This window comes from Trachymyrmex cornetzi, unplaced genomic scaffold (genome assembly GCF_001594075.2).
Source record: "Trachymyrmex cornetzi isolate Tcor2-1 unplaced genomic scaffold, Tcor1.1 scaffold406, whole genome shotgun sequence".
In the NCBI taxonomy this organism is placed as follows: domain Eukaryota; kingdom Metazoa; phylum Arthropoda; class Insecta; order Hymenoptera; family Formicidae; genus Trachymyrmex; species Trachymyrmex cornetzi.
Window position 1 is genome coordinate 176,618 of NW_017298811.1, and position 22,042 is coordinate 198,659.

At 33.2% G+C, this 22,042-nt stretch overlaps 2 protein-coding genes across 5 annotated transcripts in view; both read left to right on the top strand.

Moving 5' to 3' along the window:
- The window catches only part of Nep2 (M13 family metallopeptidase neprilysin 2), a 24,339-nt gene extending 11,294 nt beyond the window's left edge, over positions 1-13,045 (top strand). The window contains exons 2-11 of one of the 3 annotated variants that reach the window (XM_018512414.1): positions 3,360-3,499; positions 7,100-7,228; positions 7,848-8,093; positions 8,438-8,649; positions 8,851-9,027; positions 9,133-9,627; positions 9,974-10,265; positions 10,434-10,684; positions 11,631-11,976; positions 12,360-13,045. In XM_018512414.1, the coding sequence (XP_018367916.1) occupies positions 3,360-3,499; positions 7,100-7,228; positions 7,848-8,093; positions 8,438-8,649; positions 8,851-9,027; positions 9,133-9,627; positions 9,974-10,265; positions 10,434-10,684; positions 11,631-11,969 (2,281 nt within the window). In that variant the 3' untranslated portion in view covers positions 11,970-11,976; positions 12,360-13,045. Of the gene's footprint in view, positions 1-3,359; positions 3,500-7,099; positions 7,229-7,847; positions 8,094-8,437; positions 8,650-8,850; positions 9,028-9,132; positions 9,628-9,973; positions 10,266-10,433; positions 10,685-11,630 lie in introns of all 3 variants that reach the window. The other 2 variants (XM_018512413.1, XM_018512415.1) reach the window with 2 other exon arrangements.
- A 3,848-nt stretch (positions 13,046-16,893) lies between these two features.
- On the top strand, positions 16,894-20,943 carry Plap (phospholipase A2 activator protein). Of its 2 annotated transcripts, none has more exons than XM_018512411.1 (6): positions 16,894-17,169; positions 17,911-18,780; positions 18,879-19,209; positions 19,317-19,572; positions 19,667-20,085; positions 20,322-20,943. In XM_018512411.1, the coding sequence occupies exons 1-6, from the start codon at positions 17,033-17,035 to the stop codon at positions 20,646-20,648; spliced, it is 2,340 nt and encodes a 779-aa protein (XP_018367913.1). In that variant the 5' UTR covers positions 16,894-17,032; the 3' UTR covers positions 20,649-20,943. The 2 variants fall into 2 exon arrangements, with proteins under 2 accessions (XP_018367913.1, XP_018367914.1); XM_018512412.1 differs by having other exon boundaries at positions 17,914-18,780.
- Positions 20,944-22,042: the final 1,099 nt, after the last annotated feature.

Below are 22,042 nucleotides of genomic sequence, written 5' to 3' on the forward strand. Positions count from 1 at the left end.
GCATAACCACATGCTTCCTTTACATGTTAATTAAAATTCATTGAAAAATTTCTAACAGTGTATATTTGTAATCCTTAAATGTATAATATTGATGCAAATTATTGAATATTGTACTCTTTTTTTGTTAACACAGTAATTACACACGTTAAGTCATTAAACTCATAGACCAGAATATTCTATAACGCGGATATTGCTATCAACTCAATTGCGATATAGATATGATCTTATATGTACGTTAATTTCGCATATAGTCGCCTCGCCGATCAATCCATCGCGATCCGACGATGAGGCTTGATTGCTTGGTTAGTGGCGCGACAAATATGGAATACGGACCGCAATTTCTCGCCGAGCCCTGGGGGTAAATACCGCGAAATCAGAGGATAATCATACTCTATCGCTTTTCCACAATCTTCCACTTCATTGATATTTTGATATGCAGTTATTTTGAAACATGTATACAATAACGATCGAATAGTGAACCAATAAAAATTACCCACGACCTTATCTTTTCATTCTGATTCAACTGTTAGACGGAACAATAATGTACAATTTTTCCTCATTTTCCTAGAAATACCTAACTTTTTTTATATAATATCTCAATCTCAAAATAAACATCAAATTCTCTTTTACTTACTTACGCCATTACGTATAAATATATTTATTTTCTGCAATCAATTACTTACAGGTTTTTAAGATGCTTATTAGATTCACTATTAAAGTAGACGATCAATCTAATTTGAGATTAATTTCACCTTCAGTTTGCGATTACATTTCAAGTCCGACAAACCTTATCGGCGCGCAGTTTAAAAAACTGAAATAATACACTGTTAAAAATAAAATGTTAATTTTAACTTAAAAATGTATAGTGGATTTCCTAAGACATGCAAAAATGTTAAAAGTCTCAATAAGTTAAAATTAACATTTTATTTTTAACAGTGTATATTGTCAAAAATTTGTATTTAGTATTATTAAGCACTAAGATTTGCTTTAACTGAAGATAGAATTATTTCCGAGGGGATAACCACTAGCTGAAATATTATCCCACAAATTACATGATTTCATTTGATTACAAATAATTTTTTTCACTACTATGAAGTAATTTGGTAAAATATACGATTTTATTTAATATTATACAATGATTTCTCGTGATGGTAAATGAGATGATCGGATTATACATAGAGGTTTAATATAAATTTTATAATGATTTCGAGGATTCCGTCCTACGATTACATTAAGTGGTTACCCCCTCGATTATTTCTATTAATTGATAAATATATAAAATTACTTAGTAACGCGATAAATATGGAATACGGACCGCGACCTCTTGTATTAAATTCATAAATTCGTTTATACTGTCAGGGTCAAGGCCACGCATCAGATGCGAACGATACACGCGGCATTGACTCCGATATTACATAACAGAGATGCTTCGGCGTGTGTCGTTGCTTCTCGATGAGGTCAATACACTCATCGTTGCATTACGCGCGCTATAAGTTCCATTATGCCCTCTCTATCATCCTATAAGTATCTACACTCGACGTATTTACGCGCGCACGTGGGTACATCTGCGCACATTGTTTGCGAGATAAAAACACAGGGCAAAAATCAATAACTGCTATTGCATATTGATCATTTCTTGTGTAAATACAATCAATAACTGCACATTCTGAGTGTCGATGGGTGCTTTCCATTTGATGACATAAGTCGACACAAATCGACACAAGTGTCGTTCTATCTTTGTCACTCTCTGAATGTCAACAAGGATAGAACGATGCTTGTGCCGACTTGTGCCGACTTGTGTCATCAAATGGAAAGCACCCGATATATAAACGATTTTCTTTCCGAATCGATATTATGATTTAGAAAACAATCAGTTAAAACTACGATTGTTTTCTAAATCCGGGAAATATAGTAAGGTAATACAAATAAGTGTAATAAGAAAGATAAATTCAATAATAAATTATGACTTGTGGTCAAGACAAATCGATTGTTATTTATTTTTGCTGTTACGTCATCGGTGAAATCTGTACTTTGCGCAACCATTTAAAAAAAGATGTGAGAAGAATAGAAAAATTTAAAGTTAACATTACGAATTCGTAGTTTCGAAAGATTAAAAAATACCTACATATTATAAATAATACTACTATCATTACAGAAATTACTGTCTTATTTTATTTTTTATCTAAATGCAAAAATTTTACAAGAATCTTGACGAAGCAGCATCGCAACATTTTTGTGTACACTCGATTTTAGTAGTCTGTTTGTACTTCTCATCGCGTTTTCGGACAAGGTCTCGATAGCAGATTATGCGAGAAACTTAATGCGCCACGATCTCGCGAGATGATCGTAAACATAAAACGCAGAAATGACGCGCGGCTGGGACGAAGATAAAAATCCGACTGCGGTTTGCCTTTCGTTCGCTACGCGAATTCTCCATCGTGAAAAACGGCAATTCTCTCGCCGGATAGGAAAAGCAATCCATAAATTCCGATGTGCGACGTGCTTTAGATCCAAGTGGCATTTTACTGCGCGTCGACAGTACACGTGCACACGTGTATACATACGCGATATAAAAGCGCATGAAGAATCAATTTCATTCGCGAAATCGATGAAAAATAACAAAATAGTACGGTATCTTTGAGCATATGCAACGATATCCCATGTTCTTGTTAGGTAAATGGCAAGAAATAACTGATCTTTTCGTAATACCCTTATTTACATTATGTAAACGATGTACAGTTGCTTGTATTCCATGTGCAGATGTACATATATTTCTTCGTAATATGCATAGAGATGATATATAGTGTAGAATGTAGGATTCGATAGTACAATACATTATTTATACATAGAATATACGAACATGGATGACGAACATTGTTTCACGTGCGATTAAACTCGGAAACACGATGCATAATTATCGTGAGGATTACAGCGAGAGGATTTTGTAGTTCGTGTTACAAAGCATACTACTTAAAGTAAGTCGCAACAATATCTTGCAACTGCCGACACGTGCAATACGTTCAAATAATTGCAAAATTCTTAATTTAAAAGTGTGATAAAATTAAGCTTATAAAATACGAGAATTAAGCAAATCCTTCCCCTTCTCTCAGTCTTAAACATTACACATTAACTATAAGTTGTGGAACTGGGCCTAAATATTTCACAAGTCAGGGTAAAAATATTGCCTGGAGAAAAATGGAGAATAGCCTGTGATCGATTTAATATTTTTAAAACAGCTTTATAATCATATATATTTTTTAAAATATGTGATATGTGATTAAACTTTTAAGGATATAATTTAAGGATAATGTGATATTTTTTTATTTTATCATTTCTTTCACTTTACGATTTTCATGCAGAAACCCAACATGGTGGAAGAGGCGGTCCGGTTTGGAACGCGGATTAACGGTGATAGCGGTTTCCGGGTTCCTCTTGTGCATCGCTTTGGCGGTCGCCATCGGAATTTTGGCGGCCAACACGACATGCAACACCAAGTCCGGTAAGAGTACTTACTTTTATAGTGACCTATAGTGCAACATAAGCCGTTCACCATGCATGTTGCAAGTATGCAGTATTGTCTGAGAAGCACAGAAGCGAGACCAGCATTTTTTTTTTTTTTATGAAAGTTATGTTGAAATCAAAAAGACCTCACGTATTGCTTTTTATGAATTGCTTAGATCTTCTTTATTTCAAAAACTGAATCGTCAAAATATTGAATGTTGCTTCTGTTATACGCTTTTATCTAGAAATGATATACAGAAAGATACACAGAATGATTCAGCAGGAAAAATTTGAAATATATCTCTTGAATTTCAAAACGGTAAAGACAAATTTATAGATCAATTTATGATTCTGAATATCTCTAATATTTTAACTTTTAAACTTTTAAACTTTTAATATAAATTAAATAATGCAATTTTGTTTTGTTTTTCTCGCGATTTATTTTACGAAATAAAATAATCTTAAACGCGCAATAGCAAAGAAGATCTAAGCATATGTGTTTCGTATTTGTTTGTGAAAGGCTATGACTATATAACATTTCTGCATGCAGGATCTGATTTAGCTTAATAAAATCTTCTCAGATTTTACTTTTAAAAAGTATTCGATTTTTTTCAATTGCGTAAAATATATATGAATAATATTAATAGCACTTCTTTTTGTTACTTTAATAAAGTTCTTGCAACATTAAAGTTTTTAAAGGGAATATCTCATTTTACCTATTCCAATTTAAATTTGTAAACCCGGTCCTGCACCTGCAACAACTAAATATCATACACCGACATCTTAAGACGCACGTTAATCTCCCGTTGCGGCAAAGACATTACTTAACATCATCCAATTGCATTAATGCCTGAAGCGAAATTGCTAGTAACGAGCAAATCATAATTCCTCGCAATATGGCAGTGACAGACTTTTGTAATAGCTTACGCGATATGCAACTTGCAAAAATCTAGATTTAATCCCTTAAACAACTGCTTTCAACTCCTAAAGGTGCAGACACATGGAGCCGTCAAGCGTCAAACAGCAGAAGCAGCAACCAATCAGCGAGACGATAAGTGCAGTGGCGTAAAAAATATTTTTTACACCACTGCCAGTATCGTCCAGCTGATTGGTTGTTGCTTCTGCTGCTTGACGCTTGACGGCTCCATGTGTCTGCACCTTAACATAACAAATACAAAAACTTTATATCATTAAAAGGTTCGTTAGTACCGTTCAAGTTGTACCGATATAACATTTGAAAACAAAATTTCAACAATTACCAATTTTAATAGACTTTAAATGTACAAAACATCACGGCACTTGTTAAAATTTATCGCAATTTTAGCGACATTTCTTGTTAGTTCTAATAAAATTTTATGCTCTATAATCATTTTTAAACAAAATTCCGGCTGTTTTATTTTTTTCAGGTGTTTTGGTTTTTTAGTATTACTCTCTTTATTTTTATGAGTAACTATAGAGCTATGAAAGTACTCCTGGAACTGTTATAATTTTTTTTATGTTAATAGAATGTCGTGCTAATTTGACAGATACACATACATTTGGATTGTGAAGTTAGCACGCTGTTCTATTAATATAAAAAAATAATAGTTTCAGTAGTACTTTTTATAATTCTACAATTCCTTAGCAAAATAAAAAAAAGTTCCGTCTTTTTTATAATAAAAAATTAAAACTAAAAATATGGTATGTAACTTCGCGAATCTAGCACGACAAAAAAAATATTTTCACTTTTGACTTCAGTTCATAGAATGATAAATTTCTGATTTATTATAGAAATCTATAAACACACAATAATTTCTAATACATTGAAATAGTTCGAATTGTCCTTATTACGTGTCTCATCGTTGATAAAAAATAAATTATTCATTTACAAATTAAATGCTATTTGAAGGAAGAATGTGGAATGCGTAATAAAAGTTTTGCTAATAAAAAAGCAAAATTTATTTTGGTTCCAGTAAAATGTTAATGGGGATTTTAATGGTACACTTAAATTGTACGCTTTTAATTGCCGTTAGAAGTATCGTCGTGATTATTTTATCATGGTTCTTACGAATCCACGTGTCGTTTTTCTTTGACATCTCGAGAGTAAGATCCAAAGATGTTTTTTTAGTGCAACAAGCGATGAATATGTTTACGATCGAAGCCGTTCGGTAACGGTACGTACCCGCATCGTAAAAATTTTAACTGTGCGAAAGTAAGACGCGTAATTGCAGCGCGGTCATCGTAAATTTTATTTCTATATCGGCGCCTCATATAAACATGCTCCACCCACTCATTAAACGTAAAAAAGAGAATTACATTACAAAAATACTTCCGCATTGGATTACAAGAAGACTCTATCATTTGATTAATAACGTATACTTCTTACAATGACGTGTCCCAAACTAATTAAATCCACGAAGAAGTAACACTACCTTAAAAAGGCAAAATTCATGGCATACACAAAAACGTAAAACAGTAGGTAAGCAGTAAGCGAATTGGCCAATCACGATAGAAACCAAAGGTCAGTGATAAATCCAATGTTACGATTTCCTTACTGCTTACGTCATATTGCCTTATTTTTATATAGACTTAACCGTGAAATTCATGACGTACAAATCGAAGTGACGTCAACAAAAGGGTAATTCTGACGCATTTTGATATTTCTAGTGAACAAATATTGTTTTGAAAATTATTCACTCACTACGCGTGTTCGTACTATAGTAACAAGCCCGTTAAACGTAATCACATCAGTTTACAAGCGCACACCCAATATTTTGATTGGGCGTCGATTTGGCATCGAGCTTACAATAGCGTTCATTACTGATGCATTCAAGATATTTTCGAAGTGTTTTTAGAAAGTTGACGGAGAATACGAAACGAGTCAGAGCTCGGTTTGATATTGCCTTTGGTAGATGTTGTCTTTTCTTATGTGAACACGTGTAGTGATTACATATGCAATCCGACAAAGAATAATAATTGGTGAAACATCGTGCAATCTTTACGTAAATATGATTGGATTGAGAGAAAGAAAGAAAGAGAGAGAAAAAGAGAGAATTGCTATTATAAAACTTGTTTCAATCTAATCAATTAGCTTAATCAGTTAAAAGATAATCTTTTAAGAATTCATGCATTCATTCGTCTCTCGTAATAGAAATATTTTAAAGACCAAAGGACGGGATAAATCATTTCTTAATGTGCAATGTAGTTTTTGCATCCGATTTAGAAAATTTGTTGTTTTTTATTTTCTATAGAATTGATTTCCCTTGTCGTATCATTATATGTAATATTGGCTATATAGATACAGATAATTGATCAAATTTTGTAATTACAAGAGAATTGTATCTTATTTTTAAAATACGTTGCGGAATTTTCCGGAAAAAAAGAGAAAGAGATTTTCATTTTTTGATAAAGTGGATTGATAATAGATCTAATTGTATAACACATACAACACAATACACATGCTAGCAACTTGAGAGAGAAACGATATCAAACTTCATTGTGTATGCAGTTTACATTTTATCACGGCTTGTGTGTTCCGATGCTTTGCATTCGTTAATTTGTTGCTGTTATGCATTTTTTTTTCGCATCTGCAATCACACCTGCATCCGCACGAGAACAGATACTGTTAACGTAGAGATGCTACCGTCCACAGCTGAAGCGTTAAGCGGTTTGGAAACATCGAAGAAAATAACAACACTGATGGCGAAATGCAATGATGTCTGTTTAACATCTGAATGCATTCACACAGGTCAGTAAAATATACGGAGAAACTTAAATTTTCTATCTATTTAAATATATTTTTTTTAGTAAGATTTGTATCATCATATGACTAATAGATGGATATCGATATATTTTTAAAACATTATTTAAAAAAGAATTCTATTTTATATAGAGCTTTAAAACATTAAAGATTAAAAACAAAAAATTAAAAATAAAATTTGAATAAATAATTTTAATTATATATTCTGTATCTACCTGAATAAAAAATAAATAGTTTATTATATGTTTGTAAAAGAAAATAAATTATATATTCAATATTGAGATATCATATTGATTTTCATTTGATGGCCGGTATTTTTCTTTTCGGTAATGTTTATTCATGTATGTGTATTTAATAACCGGAAATTTTGTCAATAAATAAAACGAATATTTTTATCTCTATATAAAAGTTGCTTTTATCAATAACACGAAATTCAATCATCGATTTGTTAGAAAATATTTACTTACCAAAGATATTTCATCAAAGTGTAAACTTCAATATTTTATACGAGAGAAATTAATTTTATAAATTATTTTATTAAAAAACTAAAAAATTCCTAATCTGGAGATATTGAATTAAACTAATCTGTTCAACATATGTATCGCAGCCTCTAACGTAATAAAAAATATGGATCCTAATGTGGAGCCCTGTGATGACTTTTACAAATTCGCCTGCGGTGGATTCCTAGAATCCACAATTATCCCCGACGACAAAACTAGCGTGACTGCGTTCTCTACTATCGTTGATGATCTCGAGGAACAACTGCGACTCAGCATCGAGGAAGAAAGTCCTCCAAACGAGCTGAGACCGTTTAAGCTTGCCAAAGACTTCTACAAGGCCTGCATGAACAAAAGTAAGCAGCCGCGACATGAAATTCCATATAAGTCGTCAAACTGAAACAATGCAACAGACTCTTTTATAATGAATCCAGTGAAATTATAGCAAAATTAGAAATCCTATTGATTTATTTCACGAATCGTCTGAAGTGTTTGATCTTACTATACATATTTCTTCCGAAGAAAATTATCTATAATTGGGATACTTTAATATGTTAGAAGAATAATTGCATTGCAAATCCTTATTTTTAAAATCAATATGTAACGCCAAAGAAAAGATAATAAAAATATAATACAAATTGAAACAAAAATTTTATCTTTTTTTCATTCTTTTTCATTCAAATATACTATCTTTTTTCAGCCGCTATCGAGGCAAGAGGTTTGACACCATTACTGAACAATCTAAAAAATCTCGGTGGCTGGCCCGTTCTAGAAGGCGAGAGATGGAATGACGGCGACTTCACTTGGAAAGATTCCGTCTACAAATTCCGGAGACTGGGCTATTCAGTTGATTACTTCATCGATTTCGGCGTCAGTGTCGACTTGAAGAACAACTCTAGGCGTTTGATCGACGTAAGCACGTAACTATTTATCACGGGAATACGAGATTCACGACAAACGTAGAAGATTATAATTTATAAATACATATTCATATATATAAAAGAAAATAATATTGAGTAAAAAAAATAATACAAAATATAGGTGTTTTTCTAACCGAATACGATATTTGTTTTCAACCAGTACACTCAAATAAAAATTGATAATTTTGTATAGCTCGATCAAGCAGCGCTCGGACTCTCGCGCGAATATCTGTCGAAAGGTTTCAACGAAAAAATCGTCCAGGCATATTACAAATACATGGTGGACATTGCTATAATTCTCGGAGCCAATCCTGACCGAGCCCGCACAGAATTAAAAGAATCACTTGAATTTGAAATCAAGCTCGCAAATGTAAGTCATCCTTTGTATTAATATAAAATAATCTTAAGTAGTGTTTGATAAAATTATTTTTTTTAATCATCGGTCGATTGATTAAATGGATAAATATGCACGCAGATCTCTCTGCCCAATGAAAAACGGCGCAACGTGACTCTCCTCTACAATCCCATGACTGTGAATGAGCTGTCCCTAGCCTATCCTAGTATACCGTGGTGGGAATACTTTAACACCATCCTCGCACCGCAAGCACAACTAACTCAGGACGAGATAGTTATTGTGAATGTGCCCAGCTATCTAAAGGACTTCGAACAACTAATCAGCACGACGCCGAAGAGGGTGCAGGCAAACTATGCATTTTGGAGAGCAACTGCTGCGTCGATCAGCTATCTAACGGATGACATCCGTAAGAGACAACTGAAATATACAGTGGAGTTAAACGGCAAAACAGAGAGAGAACCGAGATGGAAAGAGTGCGTTGACATTGTTTCTGGCAGTATGGCAATTAGCGTCGGCTCGATGTATGTAAGAAAGTACTTTAAAGAGGATGCGAAAAAAACTGCACTCGAAATGGTCGATGATATCAGGCAGGAATTCACAAAGATCTTGAAGAGGGTGAGAGAATGCACAGATTTAAGTTGAAGATTGTAAAAGAAATAAAAATCTTGTGATCGATACTTCTTATATCTAGGATTGAAATTTTAAAAATAAAATAAAAATCTTTCTTCTTTTTAAATATTTTTCTTTTTATCTGAAAATTACAATAAATTAAAATTATAGAAACAAGATGAAAAAATATAAGTCATATGTCCTTATTAATAAATTAGAATCTTGGAAATGAGAATTTAGTTATCTATATTTATTCTTGAGAAATATATGTTAAAGAGATATTAATTTTAAAAATCTTTGTCATATATTTAGAAATGTTAGTAGATTTTTAACGAATTACACACATTTTTAGGTGGACTGGATGGATGAGAAGACCAGAAAAAATGCTTTAGAAAAAGCAGCCGATATGACTTCACATATTGCCTATCCAAATGAATTGTTGGACGATAGGAAGCTTGAAGAATTTTATCAGGGACTTGAATTGAGTGCTGACGATTATGTGGGAAGCATTTTTAACTTATCTATCTTTGGAACGAATTTCTCATTTGGCAGACTGAGAAAGCCAGTGAATAAGACAGAATGGATAAGTCATGGAAGGCCAGCTGTCGTCAATGCGTTTTACTCGTCGATTGAGAACAGTATTCGTAAGTATAAATAATCTCGTAAATAATCAGTAAAGGAATTATTAGGTTATTATGTTTACAATTTGAGTGATTGACGTATACTTAAATAGTAAAATCTATACAATTATATTAATTTAATTCCTCATTCTTTATTTGTAGCTATATACTGAATTTTTTAAATTTTCATAGAATTCCCTGCGGGTATTTTGCAAGGCATATTTTTCAACAATGATCGGCCACATTACATGAACTATGGTGGCATTGGCTTTGTTATTGGCCATGAGATTACCCACGGCTTTGACGATCAAGGCAGACAATTTAATAAGGAAGGTAATCTCGTTGACTGGTGGGAGTCAGAGACGAAGAAGCGTTATCTCAAGAGAGCTGAATGTATAATTCATCAGTATGGAAATTATACCGTGAAAGAAGTTGGATTGAACGTAAGATTAAATTTTACATAGATATGTTTATTAAGTTTATTTTCATGCTATATGAATTTTTTACATATTTCTGACGGAAAAGACAAAAACTTTATTTCTATAAATAAAGTCTACGGTCTAAAAGTACAATTTAAGAGCTTTGAAATGAATTAAAGTTCATGATCGGTCAATTTAGTTAGAGAAATAAAGTTTTGTTCTCTAAACCCGGGAAAAAATGTTAATTATATAAAATTATATAAAAACTTGACATATTTCATATACAATTATATATAATTATATATAAAATATGTTCATATACAAATTTTTTCCCGTGAAAAAATATTCAAAATAGCCAAAAATACCATTTTTAACCCATTTCATCTCAATTTACTTAAAATCCTGATGTGCTACGCAAATTCTACAAACGATCGTGTTCAGCGCAAAAAAATTCGAGATTTGTACTACAGCACTTCAAAGAGAAAAAAAAGTGATTTTTTATCGAGCTATGTTATCGTTCAAGTCAATGCTTATTCATTGTGTACTATTGTGTAGCAGTATTATAAGAATGTTAGAATATTCATGAGTGATAAGAATAATGATAATAGAAGTTTCGTTATGTCATACAAAATTAAGCAGAAAAATGACTTCAGAAAAAACTCAGAAAAATATACAATATCTTTAAAAGGTCATGAATTTTTATTGTAGTTATACGCGAAAAATAATGGTTTATTGGAGAAATTAAAATGTGCAAAGCAATTGAATGATCAGCGTAATTGTTAAATTATTCATTTTGTGATATAATCAGTATAATACATTAATTAATATAACACGAATCGCAAACATTTGTACAATTTTTAAGGTGTATATAAAGTAAATTAACATTTTAAGATCTCCCATAAAAATAATATCGAATTATCTTTATATAAAAAATTGAAACTTTGTCATAATATATATTACGTTTTTACAGCTGAATGGGATAAACACACAAGGTGAGAATATCGCGGATAATGGTGGTATAAAGGAGGCCTATTATGCATACAAAGAATGGGTCAAACGAAACAAGCCGGAGAAGAGATTACCGGGTCTGCCGTACAGCCCAGAACAATTGTTCTGGATAAGTGCAGCTAATTCTTGGTGCAGCAAGTATCGACCGGAAGCACTGAAGCTGCGAATTACGACGGGCTTCCACAGCCCAGGCGAATTCCGCGTTCGAGGACCGTTGTCGAACATGGAGGAGTTCTCGCACGATTTTAATTGTCCGGTTGGCTCCAGAATGAACCCCGAGAAGAAATGTACCGTGTGGTAGATCTCAGGTGTCGGCAAAATACGTGTGAACGACACCGACTGACTTCGTTTTTAACCTTGGAAGTTACAATTCCGTATGCTTGATGCTTCGTTGAAAGAACCAGTTGTATTTTTAGCGGCTCAGTATTAGAGACACGTTCAAATGCATGACATTCTTGCAAAAGAATGTCATGCATTTGAAAATCTTTGAAAAAGAGGATAGCATTTGGTCCCAGATATTAAGCTGTTTCGTCATATTTATAAAATTAATTATTTATTTGAAAATAATAATTTATTTTTTTTTATATATTTCTGCAAGCATTTATATTGTCGCTTCTGAGGTTAATAAACGCAATGAAGTCGTCGATCTCATGCCAATAGTATATGGAGGTAGCTTGTTCCCCTCTTACAGTATCCTGCCATAGCGACATTGCCGCAGCAGAGAATATTTTATCAGCAACGCTACTCGAAAGCAAGAACTGAAATTTCGCTATAATACAGAGTATGCAAAAAGAAGGCATTCTCCACGGGGAAATCCATGGAAATCGAATCGATCTGCCTGACCTTAGACATGTGGGATATATATTATGTATTGTCTTTGGTAAATTTTTATAAGAAGTACGTCGCTGGATGCATGTACGTGTAAATAGAAAGAAACTGAAATAACGTCGGGTTTGAAAATTAATTAGTTATACAAAGTTTGATTGCTTAACTATTTTTAATACTAAAGCATTAGTGATTCCTATGCCAATGGCAATATTTGTCAAAGGTTTTAGATTATTACGGAGAAAATTAAGTTAAACTGTCTAGAGTGCTCTAATGTAATTTCAAGTTTAAAGATTTTTATAGTTGACATGTATGGTAAAAAATGTTGGCAGCTTTATTAAGAATTCGCTTTTTATCCTTTTTTTTTATTGTTGACAGCTTTGTTAAATTTGCTTCTTAGAATAAATTTAAAGTATTTTATTGACACGGAGATGAATAGCAATGCGGTACACACTATATAGAATAATCCGCAAAATCAATAACGAGAAAGAAATATGAATAAAACTGGCATGAATATTTTTCAATAAAAGAGGATACAATTTTTTCATTTTTTCACGATGTTCGAAAATCGTTTTATTTCTACATTTCCTTGTATATTTCTTTATAAAGATCGAAAATTATCATAATAATGACATTACGCTCAAGGAAAAATTAGTACATTTGAGATAAAGTTAACAAAATTCTTAGTCACATGTAGTTACGAAATTGCTGTCAGTTCTGCTTCAATCATTTAAAAACTAATTCAGAATTTTGATTCAACTCTTTCTGAATTAGTTTTTAGATGACTGAAGCATAACTGAGCATAGCAATTTCATAACGATGTGAATAAGCAAAAAAAATTGTGTCCTCTTTTAATAAGTCTTCTTTCTAATAAATATTGAAAATATCATTTGTTACAACTATTTTATGTTGAGTATTATTTTATAGTATTATCAAATAGCAGTTAAATAGCAAATTAAATTTTCAATCAAATAAATCTATGTAATAATTAAATTAAGCTAAAAATAAAATCAAGTTTTTGTTGTTCGTTTTCTTCCTTAAAATTGGATTCATTGGAAAGATCATGACGTTATGCAACATTAAAAGAATTCGTAATTATTATCTAAATTATCAAACTCAAAGGAATAATCGATCCCCAATATTCTATAATACATATTATAAATCACATTTTCGTATATAGTCGTATAGTATTGGTGTATCTGCGAATTCAGACAATTTAGTGCGATAATTTTTTGGTTGTATGTTCTCATGTAAGATCATTAGTCGTTAGAAAATGATGAAGTTACTTAGAACCAAGTATTAAGCGTAGCTATTTAACTGCGAGCGATTGAAACACGATGTTCGCAATTTTCATCGCGCTTTCCACCATGTTATCTCTTGCATCCGTATATACATTACATTTTTTTTGCGCCACATCCTTTCTTGCACACATTTTTCGTATTTATATTACAATGGCCGTAAGTTAATCACCGAGTTAATTACTGTAAATTTAAGTAAAGATATAGTACCTTGTAAGGTATTTTTGTTGAATATAAGAATTTAATACAGGAAAAACTTCATGTAAATATAAAATTGTACTTTTACACGTTTCCCATTTAGAAGATATCGCACTTCTTCCGGAATGTAAAGCAAATAATTTTCAGCCTAACTGCGCGAACTGGCGCGCATAAAAATTGAAAAATGTCGTGGAGGAGCACTTAACGCCATCCCATATAGCACAGACTTCCAAGGGATGTCCTAAAGATGTCCAAAAATAAGGTTACCATATTTGAATCACAAGAAAAGAGTACATATATGTATATACTTTTTTAAAAAAAAGATAATGATCTAGAGAGAAGTAGGACGAGATATAAATTTCTTTGCATCAAATATAGATTTTTAATAAAATAAAATTTCTTGAACATAATATGTTTATTGGTAATTCTTATTAATATAACTTTATAAATACAAAATTTTAGTAAATAGCCGCAGAAGTTTTACGATTTCAAAAAAGTACACGTTCTGTCCCACACAGTATGAAATATTTATATAAACAGTTTTTTAAAATATTTTAATAAAATATTTCAGAAATATTTTGTAAACAATTGTAAAACGTTTTAAAATGTCACATTAAAGTGTTTCACAAAAACATTTCAGAAATATTGTACAAATATTGTAAGAAAAGGAAATTTTCAAAAACTCTGATTTCCTCATATTCGTATTTTAGAAATATTTCAAATCCTGTAATGAAATATTTTGGAAATATATTTGAAATATTTTATGCTGTGTAGGCTTTTGAAAAAGTACGACTGGTAACCCTATCCATAGAACATGTCCAGGATATCTCTACGATAAAGAGCGTTGTATGGGATCACTAACCTTTTAGCGTTACAGTAATCACCGTACCTTGCAATTCCGATACCTTGCAGCTTCGCCACACCGCCATGATGTTCTTTAAGAGAACGACAAGATAATGAGATGATTGCCCGATCCTCTCACAGGTAGTGGTTCTCCAACGAAGGTGATTTGCTGCTGATATCCGGCTTACGACGATGCGAAATCACGCGGCAATCGCAAAGTTTCTTACACCCTCGTAATCCAAACTGAATTTGGACTTCCGACAGTTCCGACTCCCGACGCGACGAAATACTTGCAAACAAACGCGAATAGCGGCAACTTCGCGTCGATAATCAAGCCATCGCGCCGCGAAAGATTACGTACGCCGAAACGAATTATCTTAAAAAACAGCTTGTCATCGCGCACTTGTGCATTACCTTATGTTCGTCCACCAAATTTCCAATTGTATCATCATCATGCACATTTTTAAAATTAAATAATGAATGACTCGAGACGACGCGACAATTGTCAAAATTTCGCGCCAAAATATTGAAGTCATTACAATATCGATTACCAAATTATACGAAATCAATTATCTTCAAAAAAACAGTTTATTATCACATGATGTCACGTAAGCGTTGTCTCGTTCGTCCAATGTATTTCCAATTGTATCGACATTATTGTGCATTTTTTTAAACAAAGACTCGAGACAATTTACGACGCGATGGCAACTTTCCGTTAAAATGTCCGAGTGATTACGATATCGAATACGTCACGAATACGAATACGTAGAACGTCAAATCATTTATTTTTGAAAATTAGCTTATCATCGCGCACTTAAGCATTATCTCTTGCTGTGTTCCAAAATTCACTGCCAGCGCTGAAAACCGTATAGTTTACGTTACGTATACATTTTCAGCCCTGGCAGTGAATTTTGGAACATAGCCTCCGTATATTGATAAGTATTGTCTCAATACCTATCGACATTCGCATCGACTGTTGCGAAATTTTCAAACGAAAGTCGCGGTACGATGCAGCGACAACTTCGCGCCGATGCCCGACCTATAGTTACGTCACAACGGTCTATTATGCACACAGCGAAATTTCAAAATTGTTTTCAAAAAACATACGTACTTATACATTGTCCCGTTGTCCGTCCAACATCACACTCGACGCTTTCGGCATTCCTTTCCTGCGCATTCAAATTTTTTATATTTTTATATATATAACTGTCAAAGGACGCATATTGGTCACAATAAATAATCTACTGAACGCGGCCATTGGTCAAATATTTTTACCGAAATCCTCGATTCGATTCCTCTTTGGTAATAATCAAATATTTCCTTAAAAGTAGAGACTTTTGTGGACCAAAGCGATATTAATGAATTGAATGCAGTTAAATGTATTTTCAGTAGAAATTAGACCATTTTCGCAAATATTATACTTTGTCGTGAGACCATATCGAGAATCAGGGATTCGATTGTGTAAATTCACTAGTTATTGACTAATTAAAATTTAAATTATGAATATTCTAGTGAATTTGCTCACTTTTGTAATTTTTACGTCATTTTGAGATACCCAGTCGACCCCAGTACGAAGAGCAATTCGTCTCATATAACATCTTAGAGTCTAAATTATGCTCAATTTTATCAATACCTTCTTTGACTCTCGGGATCTACTTCTTATACAAGTGCGACATGATTTTTCGATGCGAAAGCACAACGAAACGTAGAGAAGCGCGCATAAGTACAGAATTAGCTTCGAACGACGCGATCCTAAGATGGCGACTGAGCGTGCGCCTCAGCCTCACAACGGATTTTCCGCGATGCGCAACTTTCCTTCCGCTTCGGTCCGCCGATGAAAACTCGCTGAAAAATCCACGAGCGAACATTACCCGACAGAGACGATATGGGAAACAGTAAATTCTTAAAAGAGTATATTGTTTTGGGATTCGAAAGCAAAAGCGCGGTTCCGAATTAAGCACTGCAAATCTGTACGATGTGCGCATGCGCAACTCGGACTCGGAGTTGGATTGCGTTTGTCATCGCGGCCGATCGCACCGATCGCAGCGCAGTGGAGCGGACTGTGGACTGTGGAGTGTGGAGTTTGGTGGAGCTCGCGGCGAGACGAGCTGCTCCAACCTGCCCGTGGTTCGTGTTAGGTTGTGTAAATTCGCAAAATTTATCGAAATTGATTCCAAAGAAACCAACAGGTACTACCAGCATGGACAAACCACCGTACAAGCTCAGTAGTGTGCTGCTTGGTCATAGCGCGGATGTGAGAGCAGTGGCGACTTTCATCAACGGCACCATCGTGTCAGTCTCCCGAGACAAGACGGCGCGTGTATGGAAGCCAACCGGGTTGGTAATGCACGTAGACTCTCCCACGGGAACACGCATGAGTGATCCAAGTTCTTCAGCTTGTTCTTGTACTGTTTTCAATCCCTTTTAACCCTTAAGAGAGAGAGAAAGAAAGAGATAGAGAAACACGTTTTTCTGTGTGTGTGAGGTTAACCCTCCTTGGTCCAACATTTTTTTACTGCTTTCCTAATCTAACCGAGTAACTGATACCTGATTATGTTTTTCAAAGGGTTTTTGGATTTTAAAAAATCTGAAAAAATTTTGGTACGCTCTTTCAATATTTATATGATTTTATAATGATATAATCTAAAACGTTTTCACTTTTTTGTATGTGTCTGAATTTGAAGCAGAATAATTTAAAATTGAAAATTTACCCGAGTCTTATATTGCAAGAGTTATCTTTAATTTTTTTTGGATTAACCTTCTGGAGCTGATAGGTCTATTGGACTCTTATTTCAATTATGTCCTCCAGAGCAGTTGGTGTCCATTTAGATAAAAGGATGTCCTAAAGATGTCCAGACCTATGGCCTAAGGATGTTTCCAAAATAAAATTTGCTATGTGGGTCTGTTGGACCCATTCAATTATAATCTTTATGTTACATCAGTGCCTTTTAATAATATCTATTAAATAGGTCATACAAATACTCAATATCTGTAGCTATATTAGAGTTGATGTCAACTGTGAAGGACTAATGAAACTTTATGCTTAAGATGTCTTACTGAAACCTAGAATTTTTGCAGGAGAAGCAACGAATATGAGCAGACCGCGACGTTAACAGGCCACTCTAACTTTGTCAGTTCAGTATGCGTTATAAATCCATCGGAGAGAAATCCCAAGGGTTATATCATCACCGGCAGTAATGACAACACCATATGTGTCTACGTAGCGGATGAAACTGTGCCTGTGCACACACTAACAGCGCATCAAAATAATGTATGTAATTTAAAGACCGGCAAAAAGGAGGGTACATTCCTTTCGAGTTCCTGGGATCTCACTGCTAAATTATGGGATGTGAAAGACTTGAGTAAACCACAGGTGAACCTTGTGGGTCACACTGCTGCAGTATGGTGTGTAGCAGATTTATCGAGCGGCAGTATAATAAGTGGATCAGCCGACAAATTAATAATAGTATGGTCAAGAGACGGTTCGGTGCAACACAAATTGGCAGGGCATACCGACTGCGTCCGCGACATAATTGACATTAAAGAGGATGAATTCCTATCTTGTGCAAACGATGCCACTATAAGACACTGGAATGCTAAACTTGGGACTTGTTTAGGCACTTATTGTGGGCACGAGAATTATATCTATAGTATAGCAGCCATTCCGAATGGTACATACGTCTATTCGTCTGGAGAAGACAGGACTATTAGGATATGGTACAATGCAGAACTGAAACAAACCATCGTTCTACCTACACAATCGATATGGTGCATTGATTTGTTCTCGAACGGCGACATAGTCGCTGGAAGTTCCGATGGAGCCATTAGGATATTCTCATCTGATCCCGAACGATATGCAAATAGAGAGACGTTGGAAACGTTTGAGAAAGAAGTGGCGAACACAACTCTAAATGCACAGCAGGTAATCGGAGACATCAACGTAAAGGAGTAAGTACACTTTATTTTGGATAAAATAATGTTTCATGTATATATTGTATTCTTATTTTAATTTGTAATCAATTATAATTAGTTTTTATTGTGTACAGTTTGCCAGATTCAAGGGTTCTTCTACAGCCTGGTCAAAGAGATGGCCAAACAAAGATTGTAAACGAAGGGGATGGAGTTAGAGCGTACAGTTGGTCGCAAAGCGAGCAACGATGGATAAAAATTGGCGATGTGATGGGTGCGTCCGGCGGTACAGCGGCTACCTCTGGAAAACAACTTTACAATGGCATAGAATATGATTATGTCTTTTCAGTCGACATACAAGACGGTGTGCCTCCTTTAAAACTTCCATATAATAAAGGCCAAGATCCCTGGCATGTTGCACAGAAGTTCCTTCATGACAATAATCTCAGTCAATTATTCTTAGATCAGGTATACATTTTGAAAAGTAAATATAATCTTTTACACTTTATTTATTGCCGTTTGTATTAAAAAATAATTTTAAAATCGCAAATCTGAAAAAAAATTATGTATTTCAGGTTGCAAACTTTATAGTAAAGAATTCTGAACCATCTCCAATTTTAAATACTGGGTCGCAATATGTAGACCCTTTTACAGGAGGAAGCCGATATGTTCCTGAATCAGGAACATCGTCTAATGTATCATCTTGTGCACCCGATGTTAGTAGTGCACAATCATCGACATTCAATTCTTCCAATACATCTGCGTCTCCCTCTTATATACCTCACTCGAAGTATTTAAAATTAGAACAAGCAAATTTATCTGCTATTCTCGGTAATTAAGATTTATTTAAGATTATATATAATGGAAAAATGCAACATAATTTTTACTCTTTTTATCAGTTAAACATTTATAAAATTAATTACAGAAAAATTATATGAATTGAATAATAAACAAGAAAATATATTCAAAATACCAGAAGAGAAGCTGAATGCGATAGAAAAATTTATGAATAATCAAGTGTCTGAAGAAATCACAGCCAGCGCTATCAGCGCATTAAAGAGTTCTCTAGATTGGCCCAACCACGTAGTGTTTCCAGCTCTCGATATAGCGAGGCTCGCTGTACTTCACAAGGAAGTAAACGATCAACTGTGTACCGAAGAATTGTTATCGATCATACGAAGGCATATCAAATCCGACGCAGCTTTGTCGAATCAAATGCTTACTTTTCGTCTGATAGCCAATATGTTCCAGTATGAAAAGGGAGAGAAACTCTGTTTAGATCATAAGGATGAAATACTCACGTCTCTACTAGATCTACAGTCTCTTGGAAACAAAAATAATCAGGTATGTCACACCAATTATTAAAATAATAATTAAAAACAAAAGAAAGCCTAATGAAAATTTAAATCGTACAAATATTTATAATTTCTAATTATTTAAAAAATATTTATAAAATAATCATAAGTGCAATTCTCAATTTTATATTAATTATTTTAATATAGTGATATTTTTTTATATGAAAAACCGGAAACGGTGCAAGATTTGTAGACGAGCTTACAGATTGTGATGTTACATTACAGGTTGCAATATCAACTTATATATTGAATTTGATCGTAGCGCTTAATAAATATAACGATGCACCTGGTAGAACGAGAGCTCTAAATGTATTATTTACCGTATTGCCTCGTTTAAATGAACCCGAAGCAATGTTCAGAGCTCTGGTTGGACTAGGAACATTATTAGCCGCTACTCCAGATCCCAGTAATCGTAATGAACTAATTAGCGCTGTGCGACAATCCGAAACTGCTTTAAATGTTCTTAGAACTCTATCAGAAAGCACAACTGACCTCAGTATGTCAAACAAAGTGGTAAACTGTTCTAAACAGATTATCGATTTGATTATCTAATGTATAATAAGCAGTGGGACACGCTGCTTGTAAAATTATGAAAATAATCTCGGAATAATTAATCAAACAAGAAAAGAGATTGAAAATATTACAGTTATATGTAATTAATTATGACAATGGTGAATATAAAACGTTTTGTGATGCACTAATAATTTCGGTAAATGCGATTAAAAACCTAAGATAAAATAAGTTTGCACGTGTATCTATGTTTTGCGGCTCGGTTGCTCAATTGTAAAAATAAATACATTTTTATATATATATATATACAATTTATATTCATCATTTAAATGTACTATATATGTCCTTCCATATTACAAAACATTTAAAAAAATATAAATTTGTATAATTAAGGGGATACTGGAGGGACCCAATTATCGACATTGCAGTTTGATCAAAATCTCCAAATTGACTAAATGGAATAAAAAATCCTTTTACAGAATTAAAGTAAACGCAAAATCCTGACGTGGTGCAGTGGATTTTATACTAAAATCGAAAAAAAGTAAAAAATTTTTTTAACTTTTTTATTTTAGTATAAAATCCACTGCATCACATCAGAATTTTGCATTTACTTTAATCCTGTAAAAGGATTTTTTATTCCATTTACTCAATTCGGAGATTCTGATCAAACTGCAATGTCGATAATTGGGTCCCTTCAGCATCCCCTTAATGGATTACAACAATTACATTATATCTTACATTTACAAAAAATACAAAAATGTTAAATTTTGTCCAAAAACAATAAGCAGAGTATCTTTAAATATATTTTCAGTACATCTACGGCAATTTATTAGTTGAACTCATGCAATTAAAATTTTAATATCTTAACAATTTATTTATTTATGTTCAATTATTCATTACAACTGACCAAGATAAAGTTATTCTCGACACACATATTGACTGTTCGGGACTAAGATAAAATGATATGTATTTAGGGCTTTTACGTATTTTTTAATTTCATTTTGTCGTAAAGCATATATACATAAATATTCCTTATTAAACGAACATGTTTTCAAGAGATACTTAATACATATTTTATAATATACATCAATAATACAAAATTCGAAGGAATAGATTCTCCAGATTTTATTATCGATTTTACACCAGAAGTATGTAAATGAATTAAAGTGTTTGCAATATAGGGAAAAAATTAAAACGACTGTTACATGTTCAGATAATAGAAATTGAATGAATTATTACTATTGCCATGGCAGATATAATATCCCGACATATAAATGTATACAACGCATATATAGGTATAGTTTTATGCAAATTAATGTGAACAAGAAATAGTTTTTAGATTTATGTACATAAATTATCATACGAAGCGATTTATAGTATTTATTACAAATTTTTTAAGTATTTAATAAAAAATATTGTAATATATATATATATAT

Excerpts from the sequence above, each read along its gene's own strand:
- Plap (XM_018512411.1), top strand. The coding sequence starts at position 17,033 with ATGGACAAACCACCGTACAAGCTCAGTAGTGTGCTGCTTGGTCATAGC. Across the intron at positions 19,210-19,316 it reads GTCAATTATTCTTAGATCAG|GTTGCAAACTTTATAGTAAA; the intron begins GTATACATTTTG and ends TATGTATTTCAG. Across the intron at positions 20,086-20,321 it reads TTGGAAACAAAAATAATCAG|GTTGCAATATCAACTTATAT; the intron begins GTATGTCACACC and ends GTTACATTACAG.